Consider the following 20457-nt stretch of genomic DNA (forward strand, 5'->3'; position numbering starts at 1 on the left):
AGCCACACCAACTTCCACGGTGCAAACCAGAGCAAGCATTGAACCGGTCAGCATGAACGTGGTCCTGTCTGCTGTGGTCGCCTCTCCCAAGCTGCTGCTGCAGCTCTGCATCAGCACCCTGCACCTCATCTTTGAGCACGTCTTTTCAACAGTTCATCGATGGACAGCAGGAGACTGCAAAGCAGCAAACAAACCTGAAAGACCCGCGGACGAAAATAATTCAACGACTCCAACAAGTGTCAACTATCATTTTACACGCAAGTGTAACTATAAATGTGGATTTTGTTTCCACACTGCTAAGACATCATTCGTACTGCCTCTGGAGGAAGCCAAGAGGGGGCTCACACTTCTGAAGGAAGCAGGTAGGTCTATCAGATTAGATATTCTGTTCTTTTATACTCTGGCAAACTTCTGGCACACTGTTGATTATTGATCTGTTTGCTTATCAGGTATGGAGAAGATCAACTTCTCAGGAGGTGAGCCTTTCTTGCATGACAAGGGGGAGTTCCTGGGGAAGTTAGTTCAGTACTGTAAACTCGACCTGCAGCTCCCCAGTGTCAGCATAGTCAGCAATGGAAGCATGATCAAAGAAAAGTGGTTCCAGAAATATGGTAAGCTCCCAAATGCATATCAGTGTTTTCAGACAAATTAATTATTAACCACATTGTTTGTAAGATAATCTCTTTGTACCATCCCTCTCTCTCAGGTGACTATCTGGACATCTTGGCCATCTCATGTGACAGTTTCGACGAAGGTACCAACCAGCTGATTGGCAGAACCCAGGGCAGAAAGAGCCACCTGGATAACCTCTACAAGATATGCAACTGGTGCCAGCAGTATAAAGTGGCGTTCAAAATCAACTCGGTCATCAACACCTTCAACATTGATGAAGACATGGCGGAGCAAATCGACCAACTCAACCCAGTCCGCTGGAAGGTAATGACAGAAAAAGAGTGCATGCCATTTTTGTGCATCATCATTATCATTACGCATATACTCATACTCATACACTGTGTGTGCAGGTATTCCAATGTCTGTTGATTGATGGAGAGAACGCTGGGGAGGAAGCCCTGAGGGAGGCAGAGAGGTTCGTCATCAGTGACGAGCAGTTTCAGGAATTTCTGGACAGACACAGCAGCGTCTCCTGCCTTGTCCCAGAGTCCAATGAGAAGGTGTGAGAATCAGGTGTCAACAAGTATGACTGTAGATATGTTAAACTTATACCTGCTCTCATTTGAAGTAGCCTAATCTTTTTTTTTATTGAACGTTTTTAAACGACACCCTTTGATATAAATTATTGGACATAGCGCAAAGTGCACTTCTATCAGTAATCTTATATTTCTTTTATAATCTTACACTAATAATATTCTCATGCTGAGATACTATGACTGGCCATTCTCACCTATGAAAGAATGATAGCAAGTAAAACCGCTAACCTGAGGAGTCCTGCACTCTACCACCCATCTTTCTAATTCAACAGGATATAAATATGCATTGAAAAAATGGTCACAAATTTACTTCTGGCTCAGGTTACATAATGAATACGCACCCCACAGTGTGCTCATCAATTTGCAAAGGCTGTAAAAAGTTCCTGTAGATGAGAAAGTATAATTTTCTGCCACAGTTAAAGGTTTAATTTTAAAATAAGAAAGCCATCAAACCTTATATTTTGAACACAAACTAGACAGGTTATTGTTATTCAGCTTGGGGAGAAGACTGATAAAAGACCAAGCTCTTGAGGAAGTGAAAGAGAATGCAGAGTCTGATCTAGGCTTCCTGCCAAGATCAGCATCAGTAATGCAACTTTAAAATATTTGCATGGACATTTTTTTGATAGGAGTGGCACAACACTGTTTGAAAAAAAAAAAAAACAAGCCCTAGAAAAGCAACATTTTAATTTGTCGTTTTTGTTTGTCTTCACAGATGAGAAACTCCTACCTAATCCTGGATGAATATGTAAGTTATTTATACTGTTTATGGTTTTTTAATTTCCCTAGAGACATCTACTAGTGTGACTGTGGTACGATGTATGCCAAAAGTTAGCTTTATCACTTCCCTTCAAGTTTGAGGCAGTTAGAAGTCATTAATTTGGATTGAATAAAGTACACAGGTACTGTAATGTACCTCATCTGATGTGCATTTAAATGTTTGACTCCCAAATTGATTTACTCTTTTCTCCATCTTCAGATGCGTTTCCTGGACTGTCGAGAGGGAAGGAAGGACCCATCCAAGTCCATCCTTGATGTTGGAGTGAAAGATGCCATTTGCTTTAGTGGCTTTGATGAAAAGATGTTTCTGAAGAGAGGAGGGAAATATATGTGGAGCAAAGCAGACATGAAGCTTGAATGGTGAAATCCTTTCACCCAAATATTTTTAACTGAATAATTGCACTGATAATTTGTTAAGTGTGAATGTTTATTTTTATTTATGTCTGTTACTTTTATAACTCGCCATTCTACATTCTACGGATTTTTAGAAAAAAATTCAAAGTATTTTTTGCACCTTCTTTTTTCATTGAAGGTAAGCATAGTATTACCACACTGTAAATATGCAGGCTTGCAACCAAATTAAATGTAATAAAGATATTTTAGATTTAAAAAGTTGTTTCATCCTGTTCTTTGCATTTTACACATTGCTGTGTTGTGATGCTGAGGGCCACCACAGATATAAAATTAGCTATCACAAGGATTATTAGCTAATGTTAGCTCTCGGATAGTCTGTTTGCTGCATCTGCCAGCCACAAGCTAACTAAACTGATGCACTTTACTTTTGTCCTGGTAGAATTTAGCTTTACATAATTTAAAGTATGTTTTCTAAACAGTGAAAGGAAGAATTGAAACAATGAAAATGTCTGTTATTCATTCAAAGACTAAACCTTCAAAAAAGAAGCCAGGCTCAGGTGATTATATTAGCCAGGGACGTGCACATGACTATAGAGGGGCAGGGGCTCAACATCAGAAAAGGGCAGTATGTAGCCTACAATTTTTTCAGGCCTTAATATCAAAATAAATTAATTAAAATAAATTACAGTCACTATTTAGTCGGTAGAGAAAGCCTGCACGCCTTCAGGACTGCAGTCAACACGCTGGACCAATTTCCCAACTTCCAGAAACAGAGTCATGACTTCTGAACTGGTAGGCTAAGGCTAATATTGTATTGGGTGCACATTAACATTGCAGGAAAAAAAAAATGCAAAATAGAAGTAGGCTAAGCCTACAGGCTACACACACAAAACCAAGAAATGACTACTGTGACTGCTACTGTGCATATTTCAGAACAGCAGCAATATTTACAACAGCAAAGTCACAATTACCAGTAACTCAATATCTGGAAACAAATTCAAATAGTCAGTGAAATCAAGCTGAGTGAGTGATTCCTCCTGTTGCTGTTGTTGTTCACTACATTCAGGTGATGTTAGACAGAGGAGGGGGCGGGGCTTAACTCTTAACAAGCAGTGAGCTAAACAAACACAAATGGCGCTTTTCTGAAATATGACTCATATTAAGCTCGTTGAATAAGTGGACGGCGACTTGTCAGAACCGACAAGGAAGTTATGTTGGTGGATTTATAACTCACGAGATTCGACACAAGTCGCTCCACTGTCACGTCTCATCTGGATAACACAGAGTTATCGATGAGGCAGCAGCTTCTACTTCTCTCTCTCTCTCTCTCTCTGGACGTGCATGTGAGGGAGCGCGCACCGCGGGGCAGCCCCCCCCCCCCACCCCGCCCCTCAGTGAGGGACAGAGCGGAGCAGCAGCGGACAACACACACACACTAACGTAGACATACACAATACCGTGTATATTACAAGGAAATGCGTACGGTAGATAACCGTGGCATTTTTACAGCGCGGTTGTTTACATCCTCATGCACAACAGGAATGCATTTATTGAAAAAATTTTTTTTTTTTAAAAAGGGCACTTTTTAATACGAGGCAAAAAGGGCAGGGGCTCAAGCACCCTTTGGGCCCTATGTGTGCACGTGCCTGATATTAGCCATCCGAAACCTAATAAGTTTCTGTTGTTCAATAAAGAGTTTGAATTATGGCTCAATTTATGACACTCATAAATTATCTGCTTATTATGTTTTGCCTTTTGGTTTATAACACAAAGAGAGGGAGGGAGACACAGAACGGTGGCAGAAAGAGAGTGAACAGGAGGAACCAGGTAAAAAAGTGAAGTCCATACACTGTATGGTCTTATGTAATGATAACAATAAAAATAATAATGATGAAATGCCTTGCATCTATTGTTGTGGCCACACTCATTGTAGTGGACTACAAATGATTTCATATAGGCCTAACTAAGTGGTGTATTAGCTGATAGTGTGTAACTAACCAAATAGAAATTTGGAAAAGATAAAAGGGGTTGAACACAGCAAAGATTTTGTCTACTTTTTATTTTCTTAAACATATTCTGTGGTGTACAACTTAAGGCATCATTTGTTAAAGATAACATTTATAGGGATATATCTATGTGAGAATCATTGTTACTGTCTTGGGTTGAGTCCACTGAATTGCCACTTATTGTTCATTGTGTGCTGTGTGTCATTCTCAACACCCGTCTGGTTAGACAGGTGTTGATAGTAAGTGCTACTGATAGTAAGTGCTTACGGCAATTCATAGGCAGAAGGGAAAACGAAAGTAACAGTGTCACACGGGGGAAATGCAAGTTAGCCTCAAATTGCTTGTAGCGATATTGAAAAAGGTTTGAGGTGCATCAGTGCCAACAGTTTGAACAGAGCAGGTGTGATATGGTCAGTTTGAAGAAGGTCCTCTCCTCTGTGGCTGCATCCTTAACTGCTGCTGCAGCTCTTCCATCATGGCATTTTACAGGATTTAACTATATTCAAATGACTCATTTGTTTCCCGACATCATTCCACTATTATAGAAAAACAAACACTGGTCACACCAGCTGCTGAAGTGACACAAACTCTATTAAGTAGGACGAGCAGAGGTCATCATGAAAGATAAATTAGATGAATTTTTTGCCTTGAATGAGAGCTGGTGCAGTACATGACCTTTGCATCATGCAGTCACTCACCACAACAGGTGCTATATGCTATCATGTGGATTTTAATCCTTGCTAAACTGAGCAGACTGGCCTCTGCTGGCATCTATCTTGTTGAGGACATGTCTCTATTTGTTACTACTGTTGTATGTATATTTACATAACGGCAGCACTCACTCAGTGGAACGTGGTTTAGATAAATAACATAGAACAACTTGCAGAATATTCTAAAACGTTCTTTATTTTTATCCTTATGTATTCGGCTAGACTTTAAATCTTTAATTAGCCTACATTATGCTAAATGTTTTTGTGGGATGAATACCCAATGATTATGAATTCATTCACCTACTACTTGTGCATGATTATTTAAACACCTGGTTAATACCACTAGAGGGAGATGAGATTATACGGTATATACCCATACCGTAATTGTGTTTGAGTCAACCTCTCACGGGGTGCAGTTCCAGCCTCTGTCCAGCAGGGGGCGCTGTGGTCGGTGAGAGGCTGCCGGGTGCTGATCTCGCCTCTAAGCGGCAGCGCAGGACAGCAGACGGGAAGAGCTTGCGCGGACTAATGGCGTCTCTCCAGTAGAGAAGCAGCTGATTTCCTCCCGAGCGACGGCAGCAGGAACAGCAGAGAGGTAAACACACCGCCCCCGGATGCCTTTAAAACAAGGAAGCCCACTTCTTCACGCAGGGTTTTTGTGTAGCAGGCTGACGGCTTGTCGAGACGTTGCGTAGCTACTACTACTCCTCAGTAACCGAGAGCAGAGCCGCTGCCCCGGCGTACAAACAATCCTACTGACAAGCCAAACAGAGAGGAGCGTGTCAGCTGCAGCTTCGGCTTCCCCTCTTGCTCTGCTTATTTTTTTTCCCTGCGGTGTGTGTGTTTTATTTAGTCTTCGCTGATGGTTGCCGGTGTTGGTGTTTCACCAGGGCCTGATCTCAGGCGCTGCGGGCGACAGTAGCAGGTCAAATGTTTCCACCCCGACGTCGGAGGGACACATAATGAACATGGGCATCACCCCTTCAGAGATATCCTCCTTTTCCTCCTCCTCCACCTCCTCCTCCTCCTCCGCCTGACTGGTTGGCCGCCTTCTTCGTTAATCCAATTCAGGAGATCATCTTTTCCAGCCCTTCCTGAGGTTACACCATCAAGACGGCGTTATCTCAGAAAGCCAGGTAAGGGTCTTTTTTAAAAGGTTTTTTTTTTAATTCTACCTAGCACATTGGATGGAGGCTGGTGGAGCTCATGAGCTGCCAGTGTCAATTAGAAACTGCTGTCGCATTATTTTTCGCCATTTCCCTCGCTTCAACAGCAAGATATCTTGCACCCGAGACACAGCCAGCTGACAACTCTGACATCCTGTAGTCTTATTACCAAACTCTCTAACTCCCTGTCTTATTTTGGAGTCATTACATGTAGTGACTTTATGACAATGCACTGCTTTCAGCAATGTAGCTTATCAGGAAGGTGTGTGTGTATGTGTGTGTGGTCTTGGTGCTGCTGATACTTGATCATAGTTGATGTAATTGTTCCCTACAGCCTCGGATCGTATTTATTTCCCGTACAGCAGCAGCTGCAGAGTGTTGCATCTGAACTCCAAGGATAACACGCTCAGAGTGGATGGCTCCACTGAGCCCTGAAAGGTCACTCTGTGTGCCCCTGCTATTTCCATTTTAAGCAGCAGGTCCCCCTCAGGGTACAGTCAGATTATAGATGTAACCATGAAACCAGGCTAGTAGGAAAAAAAACAGAGTATTCCCGCAGTCTGCGCTGGTCTGGCCAGGTCTTTGAGGTATGTGTGTGTGTGTGTCTATGTATGTGTGGTGCATGAAATTTCCTTTTGACTATCTGTAGCCCACCTGTACACCATGTTCCCATCGCTCACACTCAGGTAGGCTGAAATGTTTGTACCTGGCTGTGTGTTTTTCTCCGTCCTTTTCAGCTAATGAGGCCAAGGTATTGTCAGCATCCTGTTAACACACTATGTCAAGTGTCAATATGTGGGAGAAAGCTGGTTCACCTCCTCGCGATGTGTTTAAGGGTCTGGGTTTGTCCCTGTGCCAGATTTATGAAATGCATTCAACATATGGGGGATGCAAGGATACATATGGTCGACCGTGTTACAAACCATGGCTTTCAAGATCCTGCCCATAGTGTGGTATTGATTCTCTCTCAGATTTCATGCCTCTACTCATCATACAGGAGCCACACATTGAAACCCATTTACTCTCTGTCTCGTACACACACACATGAACACACGTGTAGGAAACATCGGTTGTGTATTACACATGCTGTAGTGATGCACTTTTTCCATTCTACTCAGAGAGAGACTTGTTCCCATTGGGGAATAAATGCATCAAGCCCCTACCCTCTGTCACAGAAATGCTGGAAACAAGAGAAAGATGTTCCGTACAAAACAGCAACACATTCCAAAGAGTGACCGGCGGCAAGTCGAGCCCGTTCCCAGAGGAAAGTGGAGATGTGTTTACTTAAGGGTGAGAAGGAATGAGGTTATAATGCCCAGAACTCGGCGTGCCATTCCAGTCCGGAGGGAGTAGGCTACACACATGGTCAAAAATACATACACGTGAACGTACATGGAAACGTACAATACATACAAAGGCGTGTTCTTGTGAATGGCGTTTAATATAGTCAAGGGGGGAGTTGTGATTCTTGATGTCATCCTCGTCACCTCTCACAGTAAGGATGTGAACAAATGAGAAGTATTTACTGCTCCATTTTGAAAAAGACAAATGTGTTATTGTGACGGTGTTGACAGATACAGGTTGAGGTTGGTTTTTCAGGTGGCTTTTTAAAACGGTGTTCTGCAAAAACAAAGCACCTGACAGAGTTGTAGTTGAATGGCTTGATGATGGATTAAGCGCCCTATATGGACAAAAATAATATAGTGAGGTCACTAACAACAATATTGCTGACTTCCCTGCTGTATGTACTCTTAATACTTTATGCTGTAATCCGAAAAAGTGTGTCTGGGAGAAGTCGCTTAGTTTCCAGTCAGACCTGAATAAGTCTGAGGCAAATGTCCAGATCCTGAAGGCAGCATCTGTCTGTGCAACAGGTAGAAGTCTGGTCAGGCCTACATCACAAATCGGCACCTAATGTTAAGGAGATTAGTCAGCCTGAGACAGAGATGAGCTCGAAATGCGACACTCATTCAGTTTAAGTACACTTAACCAGTAATTAAACCTCAATTACTGTCAGTTCCTCATTACCTGTGAAGTCTTGTTTGAGCGGTTTCACTAAGCTGAGGAGGGTCTGTGAGGGCCAGGCGACACAGAATATTAAAGTGCCATAGTTAGGTAACAGGGACTTCGAAAGACACTGTCTCAGGCATACTGTAAATTACCACAGTGTGCTTTTCTTTTGAGTCGCTCCTTTATTTGTGTAACATTTGCATATTCGGAGAAGAAGTCATTTTAGTGTAATCTGATTTCAGGGGGTTGTAGTCTGCATGTCTGCAGTCAGGTTGCCAAGGATTATGCAACAGCTTAAATGCCATTTCAGCAGGGTGTTGTGAGTGTGTGTTCAGGGTGGTGCTGGTTTCCAGGTTTCCAGGTCTACAGTGTGTCTATGTGTGTGTCTGTGTTTGTTTGAGTGTGGGGGTTGGAGGGAGGGCAGTGTACACACTAGATAGTCAACAACGCAATCACTTGAGTTCTAAATAGCTCCTGAAAATGATGTTCATTGCTCAGGGAGCGCTTTAGCTCTTTGTGTTATGGCTTGTATCCAGCCAGTTAGAGCTGCGTTAGGTTGAGATAGGGATTGTTATGAGAGCATAATGCGATGCTCCTGTGTGCCGTGCCTCTTCCCGACGGCAGCTTGGTATTTTGAACTGGTCTCTCAGGCTCTATTCTCTCAGACAGGTAGGGCTCGTAAAGGGAGACACTGTTATGTAATAAAGGCACAAAAGATTCTGCTGACCGGCTGACACCTTCCAAGATTTAGCGTTTCATTGCAGCATGCCATCCATTGGGGTTGAGTGAACCCCAGACAAACAAGCAATAAGCACAGATCATTTTAGGCAATAATGAAGTGGCAGAGTTGCTCATCTTCCTCAGACTTTCAAACAAAGAGCCTGTATGTGTCTGACTGACTGTTGAGCTGCTTTCAGCAGTGATTTCTTCAGCACCATCCATACATAGTATATACTGACTGCCTAATGAGAGACACAGCCAAGATGTGTCCAAGAAAAGCTTTCACTGCAATTCTAGATCCATTTTTTTTGTTAGGTGGTAGATTTTACTGCCTCCTGTAGAAAATGGCCTAAATTTAGATGACGTAACATCAGTATGTGGAGATATTTCCAACGCAATAGCTGTGTAATTGAGTTTTACAGGACCAAGAAAGTTCAGCCTACTGAAACACTTGTAAAGTTCAGGTTCTGGTATCCGTCCCACGTATTCACGCTGCATGGGCTTCCTTCTGAAGTTACAAATTTGGAGAAATATTTTGTAGGAGGAGACATTAGTTCTTCCACCCACGTTAGCCTCAGTAGACTGTAGTCCAGCAAGAAATCACGTTTCATGTTCATTAAAGGGGTACAACTCACACTTCAGCTCCACTGGGAATAAGCCAACCCTTTGCTCTTACTATGCCTGTCTCTATCACGGATGCTCCCCACCTACACAGAAAAAACAGGAGAATATAACATGTTCAGGCCTGTGCTCTGCAGGGAGTCTTCCTCGGAAATGTTGCAAATCACTAACTGAAGTTGAAGCAGATGAGTCAGGAGGTAGGCCGGGAACTGAGGCTGCCAGTGGTGAGCCAGAAGCTGGTGCAACCTGGCGTGGCATAAAGCATGAGCTAATGTCATGGGGGAAGGCACAGATGAACAGCACAGTGAAGTGTAAAGTATCTGTGGTCAAGAGAGATTTGGTTGTGTGACATTTTAGCATGCTGACACTCTTTGGACTTTGCTCAGCTAAACTTCTTGTTAGCATTCGTGTCTTGACTACTACTTTCACAATTTCCATCTAAACATTGAAAACTTTTTTTTTCTTGCTCCGTGAACCTGGAGCTGCATAGTTCTATCAAAAATACATTCAAACACAGAAAAGATGTCATCATAATCCTTGAAGGAGCTATTTGTGAGTTTTGCTAATGCTACTTAGCCAACGTTAGCATCATCAACAGTTAAAGGTATAGTTCAACATTTTGGCAAATTGGCCCATTGCCATAATCGCTATTGTCATAGCAGTAGGTTCGTTACCATTAATTGTCGGTGTAAGCTATTTCTAGAACGGTGGAGCCCTGAGCAGCAGGCTGCTCAGGGCTATGCTATGGAGGCTAAGGGAATTTCTTGGTTTTCCTCATCAAACTCATCAAATACACAACCCAACAACTCCAAAAGGCTGTCGTGGACAAGTTGTGAGCTGCACAATCACCACGCTATGAGATAATAACGGAACGTTACGAGACAGAGCTGTTTTAGAGGTAAATTCATGCAAAACCGCTGATGCGCGTTGCGTTCAGGGACAGTTTTTCAGCAAGCAGACTCTGTATTTACCCTGTATTTACCTCGAAAATGGCTCAGTTTCGTAATGTTCCATTATTATCTCATAGCGTGGTGATTGTGCAGGTCACAACTTGTCCACGAAAGCGTTTTGGAGTTTTGGGATTTTGTATTTGATGAGTTTGATGAGGGAAACCAAGAAATTCCTTTAGCCTCCATAGCATAGCCCTGAGCAGCCTGCCGCTCCGCTCCTCCGTTCTAAAAATAGCTTACACCGACAATTAATCATAACGAACCTACTGCTATGACTATAGCGATTATGGCAATGGGCCAATTTGCCAAAATGTTGAACTATCCCTTTAACATTTGTAGCTGTAACTAAACAGTCTTCAACAAATGATGCAAGTTCACCATCAGGCTGCCAACAATAGAATCAAAAATATAGTTTCATAATGTTAAAATTTTAAAGCTAAGCTAAAAGCTGGCTTATTTCTTTTATTTTCCAGTGGTTTTCTGTTATCTAAATGCACATTTGTTAGCCAAGAGCTGTCTCCAGTGGTGGAAAACAACCCTCTTGTTTGATTCTATTCCTGTCACTTCTTTTCTTCTACTTAACTTAGCATGCTAACCCGCTAACTCTGGCCCTAGTTACTGTGGAGTACAGGTTGCCCTGAAAAAGTAGAGCAGCTCAGAGGGCGTATTATAACCTCTTGTTACAACATGCTAACAGTGGCCATGAAGCAATAGTGGACATTTCAAATAGGCTCTCTCTTTCAATCATGGTTAATTTGGAGACACATTGTAGTGCGCAATAGAAGAGGTAATGATCTTCATCTCTCCTAACTAGAAAATGCCAAAAATGACTGCTGTTCTTGTTCTTGAATGTTCTGTTTGTACAAGTTGTAACTTCATGCAGCTCTATTAAGGTGTCAAGAGACCAAACAATAAACAATGTGGCAGTTAGCAACTGTGTTCCTGTGGCTAAATCCGGTGCCAAAATGGCTGTTACGGTCACTAGTAAGTAGCCTACCCTGAGAAGCTTTGACAGAAGGAAATGCAGAGTAGAATTGTTATCCAAAATGTAGTTTAAGATTATAGGCTGGTTATCTGTTTGTTTTCCTGTGATGGTACATGCATGCATACATTATAATGTAGTAATAGCCACAGGTGGTTTTGAGCACAACTTTAACAGAAAACATTATCATTGCCTGCAATGTCAGAGCAGCAGGAAGGATAATGAGTGTCCAGCTATTAGGTTATCTGAAGATAATAGTTTTGTCAGTAATTCTGATTTCCTCCCTTATCTATTACTGTGCGATTTCCCATGAAGATAATTCATTATGTTCCAACCCTGTCGGTGAATGGCTCACTTTTGGCAGCTCTATCTTCACTCTAGATTTGACTCGTAAAACTTAAACCCAAGGGAGGATTTGCATTTGTTCACATTAAAATGAATGTATTGACGTGTATTTAAGCATGTCTAAACATGGGCTGTAAATTGTTTGAACTTACAACACTTTTGCACCATAATGTCATGAGTGAAAAAGATAAAAAGTAAATGCAGCTGCAGCTTGTAGCACTCTCTTTAAACCTGTCACTAGAGTGTTGTAATGTCTTTTTTATCACTCTTTTGATATGTAAAGTAACGTGGAGACAAATGCCTTTGGAGTGTTTCCTCTCCTCATCATTTTAAGTTGGTTTTATATCCTTTGTGTATCTGGAACAAACCCAACAACAGGACGTCAGCGCATTTCCTGAGGTCGTTTTCTGGCTTCTTCCTTCCCATTCCCCTGCTAAGGGACTCGACTGTGTTTTCTTTACAGTACGACGGCGGCAGCTCATCAACAGCAAGGAAGGTAAAGGCTGGAGGGCAGAACAGAGAGAGAGAGATAGAATGTGCTGGAGTGGTGTGGTGTTGTGTAGTGAAGCAACCCTTGTGTGGATTGTGAGGAATGGGATGATATATTGAAGTATCTTTGCAATGAAGAAACTGCAAGAAGCACGGAGGCAGAAGTGGGTGCACGAGATACGAGGATGACACACAAAATACTCGAGTGTGTACCCTTTTTGTTTTGGTCTGCATCGCCCTAAGTCAGTGATTACTGAAATTGCTTGTGGATTGTTTCGGCCCACTGCTGGTGAGAGTGCCACCGTAACCCACAGATTAGGCTCTGAGTGCCTCTCTGTTGTAGTGGCTCTCTCCTTCTGTGACCATGAAAACTCTATTGTCCAGATGGGTGACAGCAGTCCTCAGTGTGCAGCAGTCACACTTGTTAGTTTAGTACCAGCTCTGTAGTGTTCTCACGAAAACTAATTGCAATCAGAGGGTAAAACGTGACACCAGTTAAATGTCTCGGTTGTTGTACTGTGCAGTCACCTTTTTAGTCACGTGGAATGACACAAACTATTTTGTTATGTGTAAGCAGACTGCCTTGCTGTGACTTGCACAGTTCCTTTCGTCTCAACGTGCATTACAACAGTTTTGTCCCCTGGGCTATAAATGTGTACGCGTGCCTGCTTGTGTCGTCTGAAGGGATCTGACAGTGTCTGGCAGATTAAAATAACAGATATGCAAATATATGCCAGTCACACACTGCCTGTTAAACCTCCTCGTGGGATATAAACGAAAAGTAGTTATCTATGTTCCACTCCCAGCATCTATGGCATGAAAGCCTGTGTATGTGTGCTAAAAGTCACCAACTTTTTGATGTTTAAATAATAATGTCTCCACTTTATATCATGGACAGTTGCATTAATCAAAAGAATGAATCCATTTAACAGCTGCTGTCTGTGCAGCTTTTCTCTCCATGACAGAACTCAGTTGTCTTAAAAACTGGTGAAATGGACTGAATGAAGAAGTGTGTTTACCAGTTACGTCACTCTTCGACTGCTTGTGAATGCAGCTCTTATTTGTTAGTGGCCTCAGTGGGTGTGACCTTGCACATGGAGATTTTTTTTTCTTGTAGGAGAATAATACTGTACATTTGCTAAATCTACTCGGCTGCCATTAATCAAATCCAAGTACCACTGCAGCATTTTTCTAGCATTTTGTTTTGGATGGAAAATCACAAGGAATTCTAATGAGGCTCACTTCAAAGATAAATTGAAAGGTAAAAAAAAAAACAACAACACCAACCTGGCAACAAAATCATAAATAAAATTAAAATGAAGCCAGCCACATTAAGCAACAAAACTGAGTGAGTTTGAAGCACTTGGTTATGCCAATTTATTTTTTGTTGGATTCTGTACAAAGAGAAGTTTGGATGGACAAACACAAGTGAAAAAGTAACTTCCCATAATGACACAAATGAGAGAGTAGTTGAGTGGGGACATAGTCATGGCCAGACAAGCTGTGTCGAGGAGGCGCTGGCACATTACTCAGTCTTAGTCAATGTCAAGTGCATTCAGAAGAATTTGCGCCTACTGCAAAAATACAGGTAGGATTCAGGCTCCACAGTCGAGATGATAATGTGACTCACTTTAAATAGGTTACATGCATGTAAAGATGAAGGTGTATAAAAATGAAGGTGTACAGCAGAGAGAGACAACAGATTGCCAGCAAAGTCGACCTTTTGCTCAGGCTCTCTGCATCTGTCAATAGAAATAGGCTCAGTGTGGCATGGCTGTCGCCTTCACTTAGCCTCTGAGACACTAATGTGGGAGAGTGAGCCTGTTGTCGCGGCTCACAGCCTTGTTTTAAGCACTTGTGGAATTGGCTAAGATGCAAAGTCTTTTGCCGCTGTCTCAAATAAGGACATTCTTCTAGATGTCTGATCTAGTTTTCATGTTCTTTGTTTTCTCTGTTGTAGAACTGTATGTTGTCACTTGTTCAGTACAGTCTTGTCCTGTCGTTGCCTTGAACAATAAGACTCTGTGGGCAAAGAGCTGCCTCTTGCTTCAGCCTCTAGTTTGAAGCTCTGTCCACGTTGTTCACCAGTGTGTAATGACTGAGGTGTGTGTGGGTCTGAATTCTTTCTTGTGAAATCAGAAGAGTGTGGTGTGTTAGTCTCTATCTCCTCTCCTCCAGGTGCTGATAAGTCATTCCGGGTGTGGAAATTAACTCATCTTGATATTAAAAAAAACACAGAAATGGCTTCCTACCAAGTGGAAGTAGAGCTCTGTGAACTTAAAAGCCAATGAATGCCGCCCAGCTTGGCATCCCATCAGGCAAACACTGGAGATTGAATCAGTCTCGACTTAAAAGGACAAACATAGAAAATATAGAATGATGCCTATCTCATGAATATTTAGACATCTTCTTGTTTTCCATCCTGTTTTTCCATCCTAATAGTCCACTGAAGGGGCAGAGTTATAACATACAGCTTTCCAGCATGGATATGTAGACTACCCATGACTTCTGGCCTGAGGCCATCACTTATGACACCAATGTAATGATGGTCTATTCAATCAAGCTTCGGCTAAGGGTGTTTTATTTTGAAAATTGACCAGATGCTCCATGCGGTTTCTTTGTCCGACTTCCTGCCTGGCTCGATATGCTCTGCACAGCTTGATGTGGCTTCCGTGAAAATAAATAAATAAATAAAACAAATAGACTGGGTGCATATTTTTAGCAGAGTGCACAGTGGAGAGCTGCTTCTGAAACACATTGCAAAAATTGTCTGGTTCACAAGCATTGTCTGGAGTGGCTGCCATCAGCTCTGGTGAAATTCAGGAGTTTTTGTGGTTTTTAATTACGATTACACATCACTTCTTACATTAACCCCTGTCTGGTTTTCCATCCTCATTTCGTACACATTTCACTTTTCTTTTCTTTTTTTGCACTGTCACTTATGTTTGCTTCCCTGTCTTCCTTCCTCTTTCTGTCTTTTTTTTTGTCCCATCTTCTCACTCATCTTTTTAGTTCTGCTTTGTCTCTCTCTTGCCTGTCAGTGCAAGTGTATGGTTTCTATCACTGGGCAAAAGTGAAGCTGTGAGACTGTTATTTCTGATGACAGACAGTGTTTGTGGTAAATGTGGACAGAGCTGCTGCTGGGTGCACAGAGCTCACGAGTTTCCTCTCGCTGTTGATGCTGTTGCAAATGGCAGCAGAAGACAAACAAAATGAACACTGCAACCACTGGATTGACTTCACATTTGCCCTTTTTAGTCAGTTTCATCACTTATAATCATTTCATTCCCTCTGTAGTGGGGTGAAGCACCCGTCATACAGACCCTCCATGCGAAGGTCACAGCACACTGCTCTGTCCTTGGGCTTCAGTGGTTATGCTATACATTTCTGAGGTATATGGACTGATGTATTATTGAACATGCTATTTATTTCAGGTCTGTGGCTCTGTTGCACTAAAAAGCAGTGTTGATTTATTGTGTTTACATTCCTCTCATTCACTTTTTTAATACAGTAGTAGTAATGCCGTGCCCTATTGTTGTCACCATCAACAAACACGCGTGACGAAGTAAATACAAACCAGCCTGGACAGGCTAATCACAGCCCTTGCACCGACTGTGTACTCTAACAATATTTAGCTGCATCGCTGCAGAAAGATGGCAAGACACCAAGTAGAAATGAGGCTATGGGTTTTTTGCCCTATATACCCGAGCATGACCACTGTCACTGTCTGTCTGGCCAAAACTGCAAAATGGACTTTGACTTGCTAGGCACCATAACACACACACACACACAGCTTCTCCACAATGCCAAAATACATCTGGGTGATTGTGTAACTCCTCAGGGCATGGAAAAACTAGGCCTATCACCACTCTTGGCTACCCTCTTAGATCCCCCCCACCACCACCCCCCTTCATGTCAAGGACAGACGGTGACTGTCCCCAACCGCTGTCCCTCCACTACGGCACATCACTTTTCACATTCAGCCACCGAGCTGAAAGTCCCTCTGTGTGCAGAGTGGGTTAAGAATGTGGGTTAGTTGATTGTCAATCAACAGAATAACACAGCCAAGCACCCTGACAACGCCTGTGCACAGTACGACCTGAGCGTGGTTTCAGTATCATATAGTCTGCATTAACCTATGGCCCCACTATACAGACCACTGACCTACATTCTGCTTGGATATGCTCAAAATAGACACTGGTGTCGATGTCAATTGTCATTGTTATTTATACAGATAGATACAGTATAGATAGATATACAGTATATAATTTCGTTATTGACTTGACTTTTGTTGTTGCCTAGAATCATGGTTAGAAATGTGAAGGTAGTAAATGTCATACCCTGTGTTGGTATATGTGAAAAAAGGAAACTGCTGTGTTTCATTTGTCTGCGTGCGAGGCCGAGCATTAGCAGGGTTCATTCTATGTTCACTGCAGTGCTCACTGTGAGACGTGCAGGATTTAATAATCCCAGATTTGAGCAGATGTTGGTGTCAAGTGTTGGTTGTAATTTGGTCCCTTCAGTAGTAATATCACCAACCATGCTCTTGTAGTGTTCTTTAATACTGTCGCAAGGAGTGGACACAATAGGCTTAACACAGCAGAGACATTAAAATATGTATTATCATTGTTTATACTATATTTTTTATAATGATAATACATTTTTAATTGGGCTGTGCTACAACAATAGTCCAAATAGCTAATATAATTTTTTTTTAGATTTTAGTATTTTATGTTATTATAATCAGTTGATTGTCGATCACATGCCCGACAGTCATTAAACATCAACAGTGTTTCTCATTTTCAGACCACTTAACCATTACAATTCTTCTTCTAAAATACCCCCAAACTAACAGGGCCAACTATTTCAGTAGCATTGCAGCAAGCTCACACGGAAGAATTGTCTCCTGGGTCTTTTTGATAGGAGAGTGAAAAGACACAGTAGAGGCAGAAGAACTGCATTCTGTAAACTGTTTGACTGACCAGGAGTCAAACCAGGATTTAGATGCTCATGTGCTACACGTCCAGACCACTCGCACTAAAATCAACTTTTTAATTATTAACGACCGTTGCACCACAAATTATGCACACCAACATATGGTGCACTTACATGAAGATCATGAACAGTAGCCAGATGTCATCGAACACACGAGTCTCAGTTGTGGTGACTACATTATCAGTAAAACTTACTTGTTGTTGTGTCCCTTATGTCAGAGGGTTAACAGTCTGTGGCCTTGTCTGTTGTCAGTGTGTGATGGTTAATAAGCTGCTGAGAACTGGTGACATTTAGCACAATCCCTGGTCCAAAAGCTCTTACTCTGATATTGACCTCCATGCAACACCATAATTCCCGTACATCTGCAGCACGTTTTCCAGTTGTCCGCATGCATGTCTGTGTGCTCCAGTGTGTTTGTGTGTGTTCCCTCAGTGATGTGCTCTGTCTGTTTGTTCCGTTGCCCAGCGGGAGCTTCCACAACAAGGTGACGAGAAGCTATCGCAGGCAGTGAAGGTGAGCCAAGGGAGCCTGGAAAACGGAGGCAATTAGCACATTGCCACTCTCCCCGTCTCTACTCAGTTCTACTGTCTCTCCCCTTTTTTCTCTGCAGCGGTGGGCACAGAGAGGATACGGCATGGATGAGACTTAAAAGGTCCCTCTAATTGGCCATGAAGAGCAGGGCTGGGCTCTGGAGGGAGGAAAGACAGGATGGAACAGGGGAGGGAGGAGCAGACGGCAGGATCATTACAGACCCTGAGTGCCAATCTAGGTTTCTTCTTCCCTATTCTTAACCACAAATGACGTCTGCTGTTGATTGTGACATGATTTAAGATGAACATACAGTACATTTGTCAGTGTGTTGCAATTACAGCAGCAACTCCAGAGAGACAATGAGAAAATTACTGCAGCAGTGTACAAGACAGAAATGTTGACAAGAGTAAACTTGAGACGAGATTAGTTTTCGCTGATAAGGCCAGTAAGAACAAAGTTTGTTCGCGTCAGCTAGTGATATTTTAGGATTCTCACTGCATTAATTCTGCTGTAGAAAATAATGACACATCTTTTGGCTTGTCCCCCTGACATGGTTCCAACCCTCTTTCCTGTCCTCCGTCCATATTGAGCTGAACCCTTCAGTTTTCGTCCGCCATTGCTCTTTCTCCAACTTGCCAAACCGGCTGTCAGAAGATTCATGGAAATCAGCTGAAGGACAGCACTGTGCATGTCTTCAAAGATGTGTGTGTGTGTGTGTGTGTGTGTGAGAGTGAGTGTGTGAGTGTGTAAGTGAGTGTGAGAGAGAGGAAAATGTGTGGGCTGCTCCCAGTCCCAGGGTAGCTAACAGTTGTTAGCAGCTTTCTTTCCCATCAGCCATAGGTGTGGTACAGAATATAAATAGAACCTTATGCAATGCTGAGATGTGACATTATATAATTACACACAGTGAAAAACTGAAGTCAGGTGAAAATCTCACATTTTTTCAATCTTCTCTCTCTTCCATAGGAGTAAATGACACGGTTAGCCTGTGCACAGTGGTGCATTGAGTCCTGTTAATTGAATTTAGCTCATGAATGTAAAGCCTGCATTGCTATGCAGCGTGTGGCTTCATGTTGTAGCATATGAAAATGTGCTCTCATGTTGCCATCTCTGCTGGAGTCTGCTCAAGTCAGAATTTGCATTTTATTTTGTTCTTTATATGTTGGGAAGCGGTGTCTATTTGAATGCAGATCAGGGTGTGATCGTGTGTGAACGCCAGCGGGAGCAGCAGAAAAAACACTATGGCTGCTGTATTAACAGCTGAGTGTCAGTTTCTTTTTAATTGTTTCGGAAGTCACGTAATAATAAGTGTGATAATAAAAATTAGAGCTCCAGCTGGTAACGGTTTTCAGTTCACATCAATCTATCAATTAGTTTTTAAATAACTGATAAATTGTTTTGCATATTAAATAGCTGAAAATGACTTTCACAATTTTCCAGAGCTGAATGTGTATATGTGTGTAATGTATGAGTTTTTTTTTATTTATTTTGCCCACCAACAGTCCAAAAATAATTGAAACCGCAAAAACATCTCACAGAAGATCGAGAACCAATCACTGTTTGTTTGACTCACTCATTCAAATTTAATTCGATATTAGTAACCATTAAGTTTCTATTAATGGAAATCTCATAAATGGCCATAACAAATTCAATTTGATTTCATAATGAAATCAAATTTCAGGTCTGGCTGAACTCCAGTGACCTTTGTTGATTTATAAAAACATTACCAACCTGCACTTAACTCATGGAAGGCATGTGTTGACAAGTACTTTCTCACAATCTGAGACATTTCTAGGAAACAGCGCGACATCCGTAAATTTACCCAGCCCTATTATGGAAATTAGGATGTCTGATAAAGCCACATCATGCAGAAATTCCTCCGTGTATATAATGAGACAAGCAGTGCTTATATAATATACAGTATGTGTGTAAGTCTCTGGATTTGTGTTACTGTGAGCTCCAGTTCACAGCTGAGATCAGTGGAGTGAGGTCAGTTTTGTGATGGGATTTTGGGGCTGGTTTGTTTTTATAGGAATTACCGTATGGCGCAGGGCTAAAGATAGGTTCACTGTGTGTGTGTGTGTGTGTGTGTGTGTGTGTGTGTGTGTGTGTGTGTGTGTGTGTGTGTGTGTGTGTGTGTGTGTGTGTGTGTGTGTGTGTGTGTGTGTGTGTGTGTGTGTGTGTGTGTGTGTGTGTGTGTGTGTGTGTGTGTGTGTGTGTGTGTGTGTGTGTATATCTGTGTGTCTGTGTTGGTGTAAATGTCAGTCTCTTATACTATGTGTTCTGTAGTTAACCTTTTCTTGCCAGCTCTACATACCCTGGCTCACTGAATAAACAGCTGTAATGGATGGTATCATATATACAGCAGGAAGAAATCGCCTTCACTTATTTCCCCCTCAAGGACTTCTCCTCAGCCGCTCCTCTGTGACCGTTTCCACCCCGTGTTACGCAATGGATTGTTACTGCATGTGTGCATGTGTGTTTGTCTCTTGGATACCGAGTCATTATCAGACGAGTGCTGCTGTAGCCGGTCGAGCCATGAGTGGAGCCCCTTCAGACTTGATAACTGACACGTGGTGGCCGCTGCTCA

At 42.2% G+C, this 20457-nt stretch overlaps 2 protein-coding genes across 4 annotated transcripts in view; both read left to right on the top strand.

Moving 5' to 3' along the window:
• The first annotated feature begins 29 nt into the window (after positions 1-29).
• On the top strand, positions 30-2592 carry rsad2 (radical S-adenosyl methionine domain containing 2). Of its 2 annotated transcripts, none has more exons than XM_083997569.1 (6): positions 30-362; positions 450-611; positions 707-936; positions 1023-1172; positions 1924-1956; positions 2188-2592. In XM_083997569.1, exons 1-6 carry the CDS (start codon positions 53-55, stop codon positions 2350-2352), a joined length of 1050 nt encoding a protein of 349 aa, XP_083853695.1. In that variant the 5' UTR covers positions 30-52; the 3' UTR covers positions 2353-2592. The 2 variants fall into 2 exon arrangements, with proteins under 2 accessions (XP_083853695.1, XP_083853696.1); XM_083997570.1 differs by having other exon boundaries at positions 1023-1185; positions 2188-2210.
• Positions 2593-5296: 2704 nt separating this feature from the next.
• Positions 5297-20457, top strand: part of rnf144aa (ring finger protein 144aa) — a 32217-nt gene continuing 17056 nt past the window's right edge. Inside the window, exons 1-4 of one of the 2 annotated variants that reach the window (XM_083998414.1) lie at positions 5297-5653; positions 5912-6194; positions 17802-17849; positions 17947-18105. In XM_083998414.1, coding sequence (XP_083854540.1) covers positions 18005-18105 — 101 coding nt within the window. In that variant the 5' untranslated portion in view covers positions 5297-5653; positions 5912-6194; positions 17802-17849; positions 17947-18004. Of the gene's footprint in view, positions 6195-17801; positions 17850-17946; positions 18106-20457 lie in introns of both variants that reach the window. The other variant, XM_083998415.1, reaches the window with a different exon arrangement.

This window comes from Trachurus trachurus (genome assembly GCF_905171665.1).
Source record: "Trachurus trachurus genome assembly, chromosome: 22".
Taxonomy (NCBI): Eukaryota; Metazoa; Chordata; class Actinopteri; order Carangiformes; family Carangidae; genus Trachurus; species Trachurus trachurus.